This window comes from Alligator mississippiensis, chromosome 11 (genome assembly GCF_030867095.1).
Source record: "Alligator mississippiensis isolate rAllMis1 chromosome 11, rAllMis1, whole genome shotgun sequence".
In the NCBI taxonomy this organism is placed as follows: domain Eukaryota; kingdom Metazoa; phylum Chordata; order Crocodylia; family Alligatoridae; genus Alligator; species Alligator mississippiensis.
Window position 1 is genome coordinate 33,978,660 of NC_081834.1, and position 12,561 is coordinate 33,991,220.

The 12,561-nt window shown below is 46.0% G+C and overlaps 1 protein-coding gene across 1 annotated transcript in view; it reads left to right on the top strand.

The window, feature by feature from the left end:
* The first annotated feature begins 1,959 nt into the window (after positions 1-1,959).
* The window catches only part of ANXA2 (annexin A2), a 52,720-nt gene continuing 42,118 nt past the window's right edge, over positions 1,960-12,561 (top strand). Inside the window, exons 1-2 of the mRNA XM_059714792.1 lie at positions 1,960-2,058; positions 10,297-10,356. Of these exons, the coding sequence (XP_059570775.1) occupies positions 10,309-10,356 (48 nt within the window). The 5' untranslated portion in view covers positions 1,960-2,058; positions 10,297-10,308. The remainder of the gene's footprint in view (positions 2,059-10,296; positions 10,357-12,561) is intronic.

Sequence of the window (12,561 nt, forward strand, 5' to 3'; positions counted from 1 at the left end):
ACTTTTTGCATCTCATTTTAGAGTACGCAAAAATTGGCTACTAAACTTTTTCCTCTCCTGATGCATCATTACATCATTCCCTTTTTTCATGTTCCTTGCTAATTCTTTCTTGCCTTCCATGTCTAGTGCCCAGATTCCATATTCAAGGCCCAGTACCATAGAGCATTGAATCTCTGCTGTAATTTTACCCTATCAGCTACCTATTCACTTCCAAGCCTATTCTTCTGTGCACAGGCTCTCCATGTTCTTGCTTATTCCAATCATTTCTGTGCCTTTCTCAGTGCTGCTGCTTATGTTTGCAGCTCTTTGCTCTACTTGTCAAATTACTTCCCTCATTCTGCACCTCTTTAAAAAATACAGTTCTGCAAATCTTTTCCACGCTAACATACACTTAGCATGTGCATTATTTTTGCAGCTTTGCATTAGATTACTGGTTATAATCAAATCTCAGACTTTATGGCTTGCAGGGGTCAGGAAAGATTTTTCTGAGTGTTTTATTGACTAGATATATTCCACTGGCAGAGGATGAGTTTGCCTTCCCCTGCAGCATTAAACTGTGGATACTGGATTGGTGATACTAGATTGGGTGGACTAGTGTCCTTAGGTGGTACCCAGAAACCTTGTCTGGCTCATATGCTTAGAGTGATCCTGATCACTAGTTTAGGCTCAGGTAGAAAGCTTTTCTCTCAGGTCAGATTTGCTTTGGTGTTCACTTGTTTTCTGCTGCAAGGGGCAAACTTCACATGCTGGGATCATCTGGACATTTCCCTTCCTTGCCATTGAAGGGGCTTTGATCTCTTCTGTTCTCTAGGGGTGACGCACAGTTTAGTCTTCTGAGAACTAACAAAATACTGCACCCTCCCATCACAGAAGCAAGGTATCTTATGCTGGTTCCATGCCACTGCAGCTAGACTGCTGCCACTACCCAAGCCTAACTAGTTTAAAGCTAGCTCAGGTATCTCACTTCTTTGACTGCACTGTAGATAGGCTTTGGGTGTAATATAGATGAAACTTAGCTTTGCTCTAATGAGAGTGGGTGGGTAGGGATAGGAAGGAAGGGAGCTGCTGCAGCGGGACAAGCTTCCGGAGCTGAAGTTTGGGTCTGGCTCCTGGGCACACCCCTGTGCCAAAGTCTGTGCTTCCACAGCTAGATTTCCATGAATACCTGAACTACACCTGAGCATGTCTGTGCGAGCAGCAGCCACTTCTTAAGATTACTACATAGACATAACTACTTAGCAGCCCCTTTTGAGAATGACGCTCTTTCTATAAATAATGGACCTAATTATGGTCCTAGGGACATCAGTGACTGGGAGCAGCAGGATTTAGCCTATAGCAGTGGTTCTTAATCTTTTGAAACTATAGGCACCCCTGGACAGACCCAAGGCAACACTCAGAAAATGTCAGCTCTTAGTTTTCACTCTTTTTGCATCCAGGAAAATAACAGAGCAAAGGCCAGTTGCCAAGAACTCCAGAAGACCATGCCTATTTGAAATCTCTGGGTTTATCTCGTGAAGCACTTCTGCAACCTCACAGTGCCTAGCACTCCTTTGAAAGGCCCTCAAGGTGCCCCAGGATGCAGCAGCACCCTGGCGCAGACCCGCTGGCTTCCAGCTGCCCGAGCACCGGACTGGGGCACAGGATTGTGTCCGCAGTCAAGCCGCCACCTTGCCAAGTGCCTCTGGGCCTCAGTTTCCCCACCTGTGCAAGGGGGATAATGGCATTGGCCTCCTTTGCCGGGTGCTCTGAGATGCAGCGTTGAAAAGGGCCCTGTGAGACCCGTCCGTTGCGGGGGAGGGCCTGGGGTGCTGTGTGCCGGGTGCGGTGCGGGGCGAGGCAGGGCAGGGCCGGGCAGGCTGTGGCAGCCGTAGCGGCGGCGGCAGAGGCCCGGGCGTGGCGGCCAGCGTGGAGCCGCGGGGCTGAGTCAGGCGGGGCGGGGCGGGGCGGGGGCGGCGCTGTGGGCGCCGCGGCACAAAGACCGCGCCCCGGCGGCCGCGCGCCCTCACTGCGCCCCGCCGAGCCCCGCTGCAGCCGCCGCCGCCCGCTGCTGCCGCACAGGTAAGCGCGCGGCGCGGCCGCTCCCGGGGCTCCGCGCCTGCAGCCACCCGGGCCGGGAGGGGCGGGCGGGGCTGCAGGGCGCACCCGGGGACGAGAGCCCAGGTGAGGCGGCGGCGGCGGCTGTGGCTGTGACTCCCCGGGGCAGAGCAAACAGCCCCGCCGCCACCACGGTTCGCGTCGCGAGCCGGCGGCCGGGCGTGTCCCGCCCCGCCCCGCCCGGCCCGGCCCGGCCCCGGCTCCAGCGGCGCCCGGGGCCGCCGGCGCTTCTCTCGAGGGCGCTGCTCGCGCGGCTCCGGCCGCGGGCTGCCCGGCTGCCGGCGGGCGGAGCTGGTCCTCCTGGGAAAAAGGCTTGAGGCTGCCGTGGCGTGGGGGTCTGGCTCTGTAACGTGGGGGCTTAATGAAAGGGTGAATATGTCCCAACCTACCAAAAGAAAAGCGCTGTGGAGGACAAGCCCCCCGCCCTGCCCCCGTGCAAGTACGACCGGTCTCTCCCGAAAGCACGAGGAGTTTATCTCCTAGTTAAGATCCACTTTTTGACCCCGGTTTTCCAAGCCACGTGGCTTGTTTTAGGCAATCAGCTGGGCTTTGGATTTGAGTTTGTATCCCCTCTCCTTCCAGCATCCTAGGGTAACAGGAGCCTCTTAAAGACACCCTATGAATGGTGTGGACAGCCGGAGGAAAAGGGCACCAGGCAGGACTGTTGAGGATGGGGCCCTCACCCTCTCCCCTTGGGTGTGGTGCCAGCAGGCCTCCCAGAGAGGTCCTTTTGGATAGCAGACTGCCGGTCCAAGTGTCACAGCTGCTCTTGTGCTGGTTTTGCCCCACTGCAGAAACAACATGCCCTGGGGTATTGTTGGCCTCCCCCCCCCCCCCCCCTTTGCAGAGTTGCTGAGGTCCAGCTTCCTGTTGGGTGTTACCCCTGAGGCAGCGCTTCTCAACTGGGGGTGTGCATCCAGGTTGCAGGGGGTCCGCCCAGCGTAGGGAGGAGCCGCCTTGGGCCCTGGGGCTGAGGCGAGGCCCCAGGAAGGCGCAGGGGCAGGGCTGCCCCGCCCAGCCCCGCACCACAGCCTCTCTTGCCAGCAGTGCTGCAGGCGGGTGGGCGAGGCTCCGCGCTGCTGCGCCCAGGTGAGTGGGGCCCCTGGGCTTCCTGCCGCCAAGCCCTGCCTCTGCACCCTGGGGCCACACAGGCAAGGCTGGGGAGCTGGGTAGTTATTGTGGCACAGGTGGCCCGTGGAGTTCTTATAGCATGCTAGGAGGGAAGAAAAAGGTTGGGACCCCCTGCCCTAAAGACAGGATGAATGCAGCTTGGTCTGCCCTGCCATTAGAGGAAAACAGAGAAATGTTGCTCTGTTCTTAACTGGAAAGGTTCGGAGGTGTTTTGCAGCAGTGAGTTGTCCTCACGCGCAGGACAGATCCGTGCGGGATAGACTTCTAAATTCATAAAGCTATTTGTATGTCACAGGACTCTGATAAGTACATGGAAATAAGAGCAAAAGAAGCAGTGTAATTCCCTAAATTTAATGTTCTGTGCAGCAGAACTATTTCTTCTTTTATAAAAAATGATTACAGTCAGCCTTTTGTTTGGACACTGCCTGCTTATGTTGTTGCTAGGTGGGTGCTGCAGGGTAGCTCTGTGGTAGGACTAAGATTTCCTCCTTGAATCACTAGTGAAGTTCCCCCCCTGTATGTCACTTCTGTTGCTGAGTCTCTTTGTGCAGAACAGCTCCAGTGAGTTTGTTTTTCCAGTTGCTCGCTTACGGAACAGTTTTTTTTTTTTTTTTTCCCCCCACGGGAGGTTTTCCCTGCCAAGTACTGGTGTTAGGAATCTCCTATTATAAATATAAATCAGTAGTCTCACCTTTAGTGTGTTACTCTGGCATGTGCGCCAGAGTGACATTTCTTCCCCCATCTGGGTTGTCTAGTAATGAGAACGAATAATTTACAATATATATGTTGCTGTACTGTGTAGAAATAATGGCTATCAGTGGTCTGCGAGATCTTTTTTTCTTTTAAAGTCAGTCAATTCGGGTTGCAGAGAGCGGCTCTGTTTGACCTGCGTAGCTTTAAAGTAGAGTATGGACACAGATTGGTCTGTCTGTATTTCGGTGATGACAGTAAGGCTTTGTTTCATTTTGAAGGGAGGGTCTCTTTCTTCTCCTTTTTGGTGGTCCTCCCCATTCTTCCCCTGACCTCTGCGCTCCATTGCCACACCCTGTTCTGGTTGGAAGACAGCACAACCGACCGGGTTCCTCACTAAACTTTCCATTTCCTCATCCTGCAGATTCCATTTCTCCTTCCAAAAGCCGGGAAACATCCTCGCTTGTCACCCACAGAAGACATGCTTCTTATCAAGCTAGGACAAAGGATGAGCTCAGGTGCTGGTTGCCAGGTGTAACATTGCTGCTTCTGCAGTCAGCATCTGTCACTTTTATCATGGCACATACAGGAACCAAAGATTTGAGAACCCTGAGGACATTTCTAAATCCACATCACTATTGCAAACCTGCCTAGCTAGGGAGGTAGACTGTTAGGAGGGTGGAGATAAGAGAAACCAGGTATAGTGTGGCAACATCTGGACGCTTACCTTGCTGAGGTCATCTGACCCCAGCAGTCTTTCCTGCCCAGTGCAGCGGGGCTGGACCTCGTGAGGTCCCTTCCAGCCCCTAACATCTATGAATCTGACCTGCAAGCATTTAAACGACTGCTCTTTTCAGCAAAGAGTAACAGATCTCTTCTCTTCTTTTTTGCTATTATTTTATTTTAATAACATTTTAATTCAGGGTACACGATAATTTTAGAAATAAATAAATTTGCTTGAGTGGATGTATGAGGTCTTGGTTTATAGACTCTAAAGTAGAAGCTCCAACTCTTTTCAGTGTAAGGAAGAACATGTGTAAGTGCATGTGCACTAAGTATGCAGTATTAAGTAAACAACACCTCTGGGTTCACTGTGTGTGTGTGTGTGTGTGTGTGTGTATATATATATATATATATATATATATATATATATAAAAATCAGGAGCACCTAGTGTGGGGTACTTGGCATTGACTAATAATGAATCCAAAAAACATTAAAATTATCTTTTTTTCCCTTTTTTACTACAGCAACAATGGATAGCAAACAATAAATGAAAACTGTACACAGAAAACATTAAAGATTGCAATATATATACTGTACAGTGTATTTCTCCTCAGTGGCAAATAAATTGCAAATCGGCTTCACTGTCCCTGAGAACTCCCCCACTTTGTTTCAGGACTTACTGCTCAGTTCTTGACTTTCATGCCCAAAACTGGCCTGTATGGGGTCCACTGCCCTCTTACTAGGGCTAGTCAGACCTCTGAGAGCCACTCTTAGTTACTGCCTATTGAATCCACCTCATCCGGAGCCTCTGGATGGATCCATCGTGCTTGTGTCGTTTCCTTTTTCCCAGCTGGCACTCAGAACAAGATGCACATTTTTCTGGTTGAGAGAAAAATGTTTAAAATCCCCCTCAACTTCTTTCAGTTTCTGGGACACTGGATAGATTTGTTACCCCTCTGTCAGTCGGAGCCTGAGCTCACCCAGCCCTGATCAGTCAGCGTAAAAAGGTAGTCTCAGTCAACCAGACACTGCCCCTCTTGTCCAAGAGCTCGCACAGAGCAGTCCTGTCTGGGCCCCCCCTGCCATGCACACCAAACTAGTTGCTAAAACAGTGTTTTTCTCCTTTCTACCTCAGTGGTACACCCAACATGGCCATCAGCCGCCACCCTTTCCCCTGCCAGGCATGCTCAGAATGGTCTCACTGACTTTCCCGAGATGGATGCATTTTGAAACATTCCTGTCTACAGAACAAGGGCGTTATACATATATTACTAATTAATATTTGCAAGCCAACCATTACTAATTAGAATGTTGACAGTAATAAAAATTTTACATAAGGATATTCAGAGTATCTTGACAAATTTGGGCTCAAACACTGCCAAAGTAGCAATGAGAAATATATTTATTCTGCGAGTCAAATTCTCAATTGGAAAAATTCATTTGACAAAAATCCCCATTTTGCTAAATGCTGCAAATGTTCTTTTTGCTTGTGGCTTTTGGTTGCTATAGCATTGTTATGTGGCAACTCCTTGAACATTCCAGTTTCAACTGTACAAGAGGGTGTGTTAGCTCAGTACTCTGGACTCTGTTCAAGTTTTCTGTTCCAACAAGTCTGATTCAATGTGGTTTTTATTTGATTTGGAAATGGAAGCCTTGCAAAAATCTGTTCAGTGATTACTACTCTGTGAAAGCTTATACTGCAGTTTCATTCACTTTAGCTTTCAGTGGAGCAGTTTAGCTCTGGGCAAGATGAAGATTTTTGAGTTTCTTGTCTCAATGATCAACTGTAAAGCCTCTTAAGTACAAAGATCTTTCTGTCTGAATGTGTAATTTTCATTAAGATTCAAGAAGTAACAAGGATGTCATAATGTAGCTCTGACATACCATCCCCCTCATAATCAGCATGTTTAATGACTGAGTAAGACACTATGGTTTTCTTTTATACTGCTGCTCTTTCGAGAGTTGCAGTGTTCTGAATTCCTGTCTCAGCACTGCTTTCTTAATTTAATTCAGCTGATCATGTGGGCAGGAACTGGAGGATTTGGCACTGTTTGTTCAATTTTTTTGCCTTAAACATTTTAATTCTCCTTTAGGCCAATTAGTACCATTTCAACTTTCTTCCTTTCCTTTCCCAGCTAGATTGCTCCAGAAGATTAAAATTTCTTACTCTTCTTGACTCACTTAAAGCAAGCCAGGACAAGTTAGATATGGGTGAGGTAGTGCTTACACTACAGAGATACAACATAAGGTCTTACTGTTTTTTATAACAAATATTATATTTTAATATTTAAATAATGTCTAGAACTAATAATAACAGGAGAGAGATTATTTGCAGCATTCCACTTCATCTCACTACTTTGTCAGAAACATTAATAAGAGTAATTTTTTTTTTCCTGCCAAACAAACCAAATTATTTTCCTTGCCTACACAATTGTGACAGTCAAAGAAGTAAATTTAGTTTGTGTTGCTGTAGCATAACTAGGACAATACTGTTTGGTTCTAACTTGAACTTATGACTTATATTATAGTAGAAAATTAGGGTTGGAAGGGACTTCAGGAGATCATCTAGCCCAATCCTCTGCTCAAAGCAGGACTATCCCCAGCTATATTATCTCAGCCAAGGCTTTTTCTGTTAGGGTCTTAAAAACATTTAAGGATGGAGATTCCACAGCCTCTCTAGGTAGCCTGTTCTAGTGCTTTACTACCCTCCTGGAACAGACTTGAATAGGGGAAAAATCTTTCTGGTAGGTGATTTTGAAGAATCACTTCTTTTCCATAAAATTAAAAAGAATATTTTTTGTAGCCAAACCATATAGGATATTAGAGCATAAAATAGTATTTGGGAGTGTGGACAAAGAGGCCACTTATTTTTTTTGCATTTTAAAAATATAAAGCCTCAACTTCTGAGCACTTTGTTTAACTTCATAATACTGATTGCTTTTTCAGCAATCTTGAAGGTTTATGGTTTCTATAACAAAATGATCATTTTCAGCATCACTGGCTGGCTTTACCCACTCATTCTATATTCACTTGATATTCTTTTCCAAATTATCCTGATTGACTGAGTGGGGGGTCATTTTTTGCTTGGGATCAACTCTTAGATTCCTCTGTTTTCAAGGAAGTCATATGTGGAGACTGGGTAGTTAGGCAGCATTTCCCTAACCTTTTGGCCCCATTGTCAGGCACTCCTACACCTCCTGGACTTCAGCTGCTACTGCTGCTTCCCTTGTCACTGATTCTCCCTCACTCCCCTACAGAAGCTGCTGCTGCTGCTTCTGTCCTTGCTGGCAGCAGCAGCTTATGGCTTAAGTAAGGGGTCACGGATATTCAGCAGCAAGGGAAGCAGGGGTGGCAACTGAAGTATGATGGGGTCCAAGAATTGTTGAAGTAGGGGAGTGATTTTGTATTGCCAGAGTGCACCCAACTGTTTGGGAAATGCTACATCAGGGTATGGCAATTCAGGAACAAACAAGGGTTTCTAGCAGTTAAGAAGAGCTGTTGGTTTCTGATCTGACTGAGTGTGGAGTCATGATTTTTGTGCCTGGGAGATTTTCCAAGGCAGTAGTATGCTTTCCCTGGGTGGGTCCTGGAGTAAAAAGAGAAGGGAATAATCAGGAGTAAAAAGAAAAGGAAAATTTCTGAGGAGTATAAAACTGGAGGAATATGTAAACACGGAACTGATCACAGACCAGTAGAGATGGTTTCTTTGTACTTGTGCCTATACCATATTTTTATTAATTTTGACCATCCCATTTTTGTCCACACCCCCTTTTTCATGGACTTGTACACCGCAAGGAATTTTTCAGCATGAATTTTCCATTTCAAAATCAGCCTTGGCATAACATGCCAGGACAGTGTTGCAGTATGTCTTTTCATGATGATTTTTCACTGTAGCTGTTTCCTTCCCACTTCACATTTGCGGTCTTATTGGATGCAAATCAAAGTACAGAGGAACCTCATCTGTATTTCTGATATAACTAATTTCTAGTGTACTTATCCTCCTCCTTGCATTTAGGATGAATATATAAAATTCCACAACTTTGTGCTCTCATTTTTCTGGCAGCCTTCATACAGTTGTCCTTGCAAACAGTTGCAGTCCATGGTGTCTTATGAATCTGTGACACCATCTTAAACATCTGCTGAAATCTAATGCATTTCTTTTGTGAGTTTCCATACCTGCATCATAATCCACTTGATGAAAATGGCAGTTCCATTCTGTTTATGATTTGCTATCCAATGCAGTATTTTATCTAGCTCAGGCCACTTAGCTGACTTCCTGCGTGTAGCAGGCTTCCCTTTCTCTTGATGTTTTTATGAGCATTTTTTTTCTGAAGGTGGAAGTCAAAATATCTTTCTGCAGCTTCCCCCCCATTTTCTCCTGAATATTTTACAACTCTGTTTGGAAGCCACTATATGTCTTATTTATTGCTGATACATGCGTATAGTATAGGAGGCCGACAACACGTGCTAATCATAGAGCTGCCAATGTACTAAAGGCAATCCCATGTGTAGAATAGAAATCTTTTGTGTGTAGAATGTTTCAACAGTAACAACCAAATACCTCCATAGAGTACACTAGAATTTGCAGTAATGCATTTTCAAGCAAACTACTTTCTAGATTTACCTTCCACAAAATCATGGCATCTCAAACTCCAGTTCATGGCAGGGGCCAAACAAAAACTATGGCAGGAACTTCAGATAATTTGATCTCAGTTATTTTTTCATTGCAGAGCTTTGGTATAGAAGATGTACCTTAATTTTAGACCTCTTTCAGGCAGAAAGCCCCCCCCCATGTCTTACACCCCAGAAAGCATGGTTAAATTGTCATTTAGTCAATATGCACTGCATCTGCAACTCGATATGATCTGAAAGTGACACAAATGGCCACATTCCTTTCCTTGCTAAAAGAATGTAGGAGTGCCACCTTCCAGCAGAGCTTCAGGAATGCAGCAGTGCTACTTGAATTGCCTTTGATTTTATACCACTTAAAAAATCTTTCTCTTTCTTTTACTCTGGTGCTGCAGGGACCCTCAACCAGTGCTACTAATCTGGCAAACCTCTGAGGTGTGGAGACCAGACTTAGTGGCAAAGATAGTGTTGTGACATAAGCATATTAAGCAGAAGTCCTTTTTTGCGACATGTCTGGCCAAATAGGCTTTTCATGTATTTTGGGGGTAGCAAGACTGGGCAATCATTCCATCTTGTGTATTAGAGATTAAATAACAGGAATTGTGCTTTTGGAAAATGAAAGTGGCCTCCATACATTTCAAAACATGTACGTGAAGAATTTAGTCTCTGAGTTGGAAGTTATTGGATTGTGGTAATACATTGTTTCTTATGGCTTTTTGCTGATGGTCTGTGCACAGGATTTAAGCTTTCTGATATTTCTTTGGCATTGATTTTTTTTTTTAATTATGTTTGAGCTCCGTCTGAGAGAGAAAATCCAATTTATTGGCTGAAATTAAAAAGTGCAGAAAAACTATATTCCTTTAACAAATAAGGGGTCATTTACTGCTGTATAGGACAGTAGAGACTAATTCCTATCCCAACATGATAATCACTCTTGCTGGATACCCTTCAATTAATTATTGATCAGTCCAGCAGTTCTCATCAGATTGTCCTGGCCTTGCTACATAAAATGTCCTATTTTTTTCCAGTGTTTTTTCAAGATGTCTACAGTCCATGAAATTCTAACCAAGCTCAGCCTTGAAGGAGATGTAAGTATTACTATTAGAAACTAGAAATAATTTGAGGGTTTTCTCTCTTTAAATGTCTATTCTATCTAGTTTCCTTTCCAATGTGACTTTTTTTAAGGGTGCTCTTGAGGTGCAGTGATTAGAAGGTAACATGACAACTTCTTGAAATAGATTCATAGATGCTAGGGTCAGAAGGGACCTCAACAGATCATCGAGTCTGACCCCCATGCCTAGGCAGGAAGGAGTGCTGGGGTCAGATGACCCTGGACAGATGCCTATCCAGATTTTTCTTAAAGAACCCCACAGTAAGGGAGAGCACCACCTCCATTGAAAAGCCATTCCCAATTTTGGCCGCCATTACCATGAAGAAGTTTTCCCTGAAGTCTAGCCTAAATCCTTTCTCTGTCAGTTTGTGACCATTGTTCCTTGTTACCCCAGGAGGCGCCCTGGTGAACAGAGCATCTCCGATCCCTTGCTGCGCCCGCTAATGAATTTTTAGGCAGCCACAAGATCACCTCTCAGCCTTATCTTGCAGAGGCTGAAGAGATCAGGGTCCCTCAGTCTCTCCTCATAGGGCTTGGCCTGTAAGCCTCTAACCATATGAATGGCCCTCCTCTGGACCCTCCCAAGGTTATCCACATCCTTGTTAAAGTATGGCACCCAAAACTGGATGCAGTACTCCAACTGCGGTCTGACCAATGCCACATAGAGGGGAAGCATCACCTCTTTGGATCTATTTGTCATGCATCTGCTGATGCATGATAAAGTGTGGTTAGCTTTGCTGATGATTTTGTCACACTGATGACTCATGTTCATCTTGGAGTCCACTATGACTCCAAGATCCCTCTCTGCTTCTGTGGTGCTGAGAGGGTTATTCCTCAGCCAGTAAGTGTGCTGGATATTTTTATGCCCTAGGTGCAGCACTCTGCATTTCACTAAAACACTAAAAGCTAGACATGTGATACTGTAACCTTTGCTCTAGAGCAGGGGTGGGCAAAATACGGTCTGCGGGCTGGATTCGGCCCGCTAGGCCATTCTGTCCAGCCTGCAGGGCCCCTAAAAATATTTAGAAAATTAATATTTATCTGTCCTTGGTTTCTGTCAAAGATGACAGGAGTCAGGAGCACTAGGACCCAGGGGAAGTCCTGGTGGGCTCCTGCAACATCAGAGCCCACCTGGCCCCGCCCCCCCAGCCATGGGGGATGGATATAGGTGTGTAGGGTGGGGGTGTGCATATGAGGGTTTTGTTGGGGGGTGGGTAGGTGGGGGTGTGGGGTGAGGGAGCATGTGTGTGTGTGTGTGTGTGTGTGTGTGGATATGTGGGGTGTGGGTGGGTATGGGGTTTGTGGGGGACTGTGTGTGGGTGGAAGGTGGCTGGGGTGTGTGAGGGGGTATAGGGGTGGGGGTCTGCATGTATGGCAGTGCGAGGGGGGCGTGGGTACATATGTGTGGGGGGGTGGGACTTGCCCTATGAACACACACACACACACACACCCCTCTGGCCCTGGCGTACCGGTGCAGCCCTGTGCTCCCACTGTCTGGCAATGCAGCCCGGGGCCATGTGGTGCTGGAGCAGGCATGCAGAGAAGCAGTGACAGCTGGGGCAGGCAGAGGGTTCTGGTTGGGGGGGGCGGAGCTGAGTTCTGCTGGTTTCCCCCGGGTCCTACTGCCCCTGGCTCCTGTCATCTTTGAAAGGCAGCCAGTTGCAGATAAATATCAAATTTTCTAAACTTTTTAGGTGCCCCATGGGCTGGACAGAATGGTCTAGCAGGCCGGATTTGGCCTGCAGGCTGTATTTTGCCTGTCCCTGTACTACAGGGTTAGAGGCAGGAAAAGAGGGGATGCATCTCACTGTCTGGTTATTCTCTGCAACAGAAAAGGGGTTTAGAGGAAGATTAAAAAACAAAAAATAAATGGAAGGCAAGGCAGACCCCCAGCCTTGGTTTTTATTAGATGTGAATTAAAATTTATCATGTCTTTGGTAAATCAAAAAAAAAAAATTGGCAAAAAATGGAAATGTTTTTATTTGTTAACTTAATTTTTTTCAGGTATGAATTCTATTTGAGATGGAAAGATTTTTATATGTTGATTGCTGAGCATTTAATATTTCTGAGGTTTTGATTGGTGAAAGCTGGAGAAAAAAGCTTTTGTATGTTTCTCTTTAAAGTCAAAAATAAAAAGAAGGTATTTTCCAGGGAAAATTCCTTTTTCTTAAAGGCATTTTCT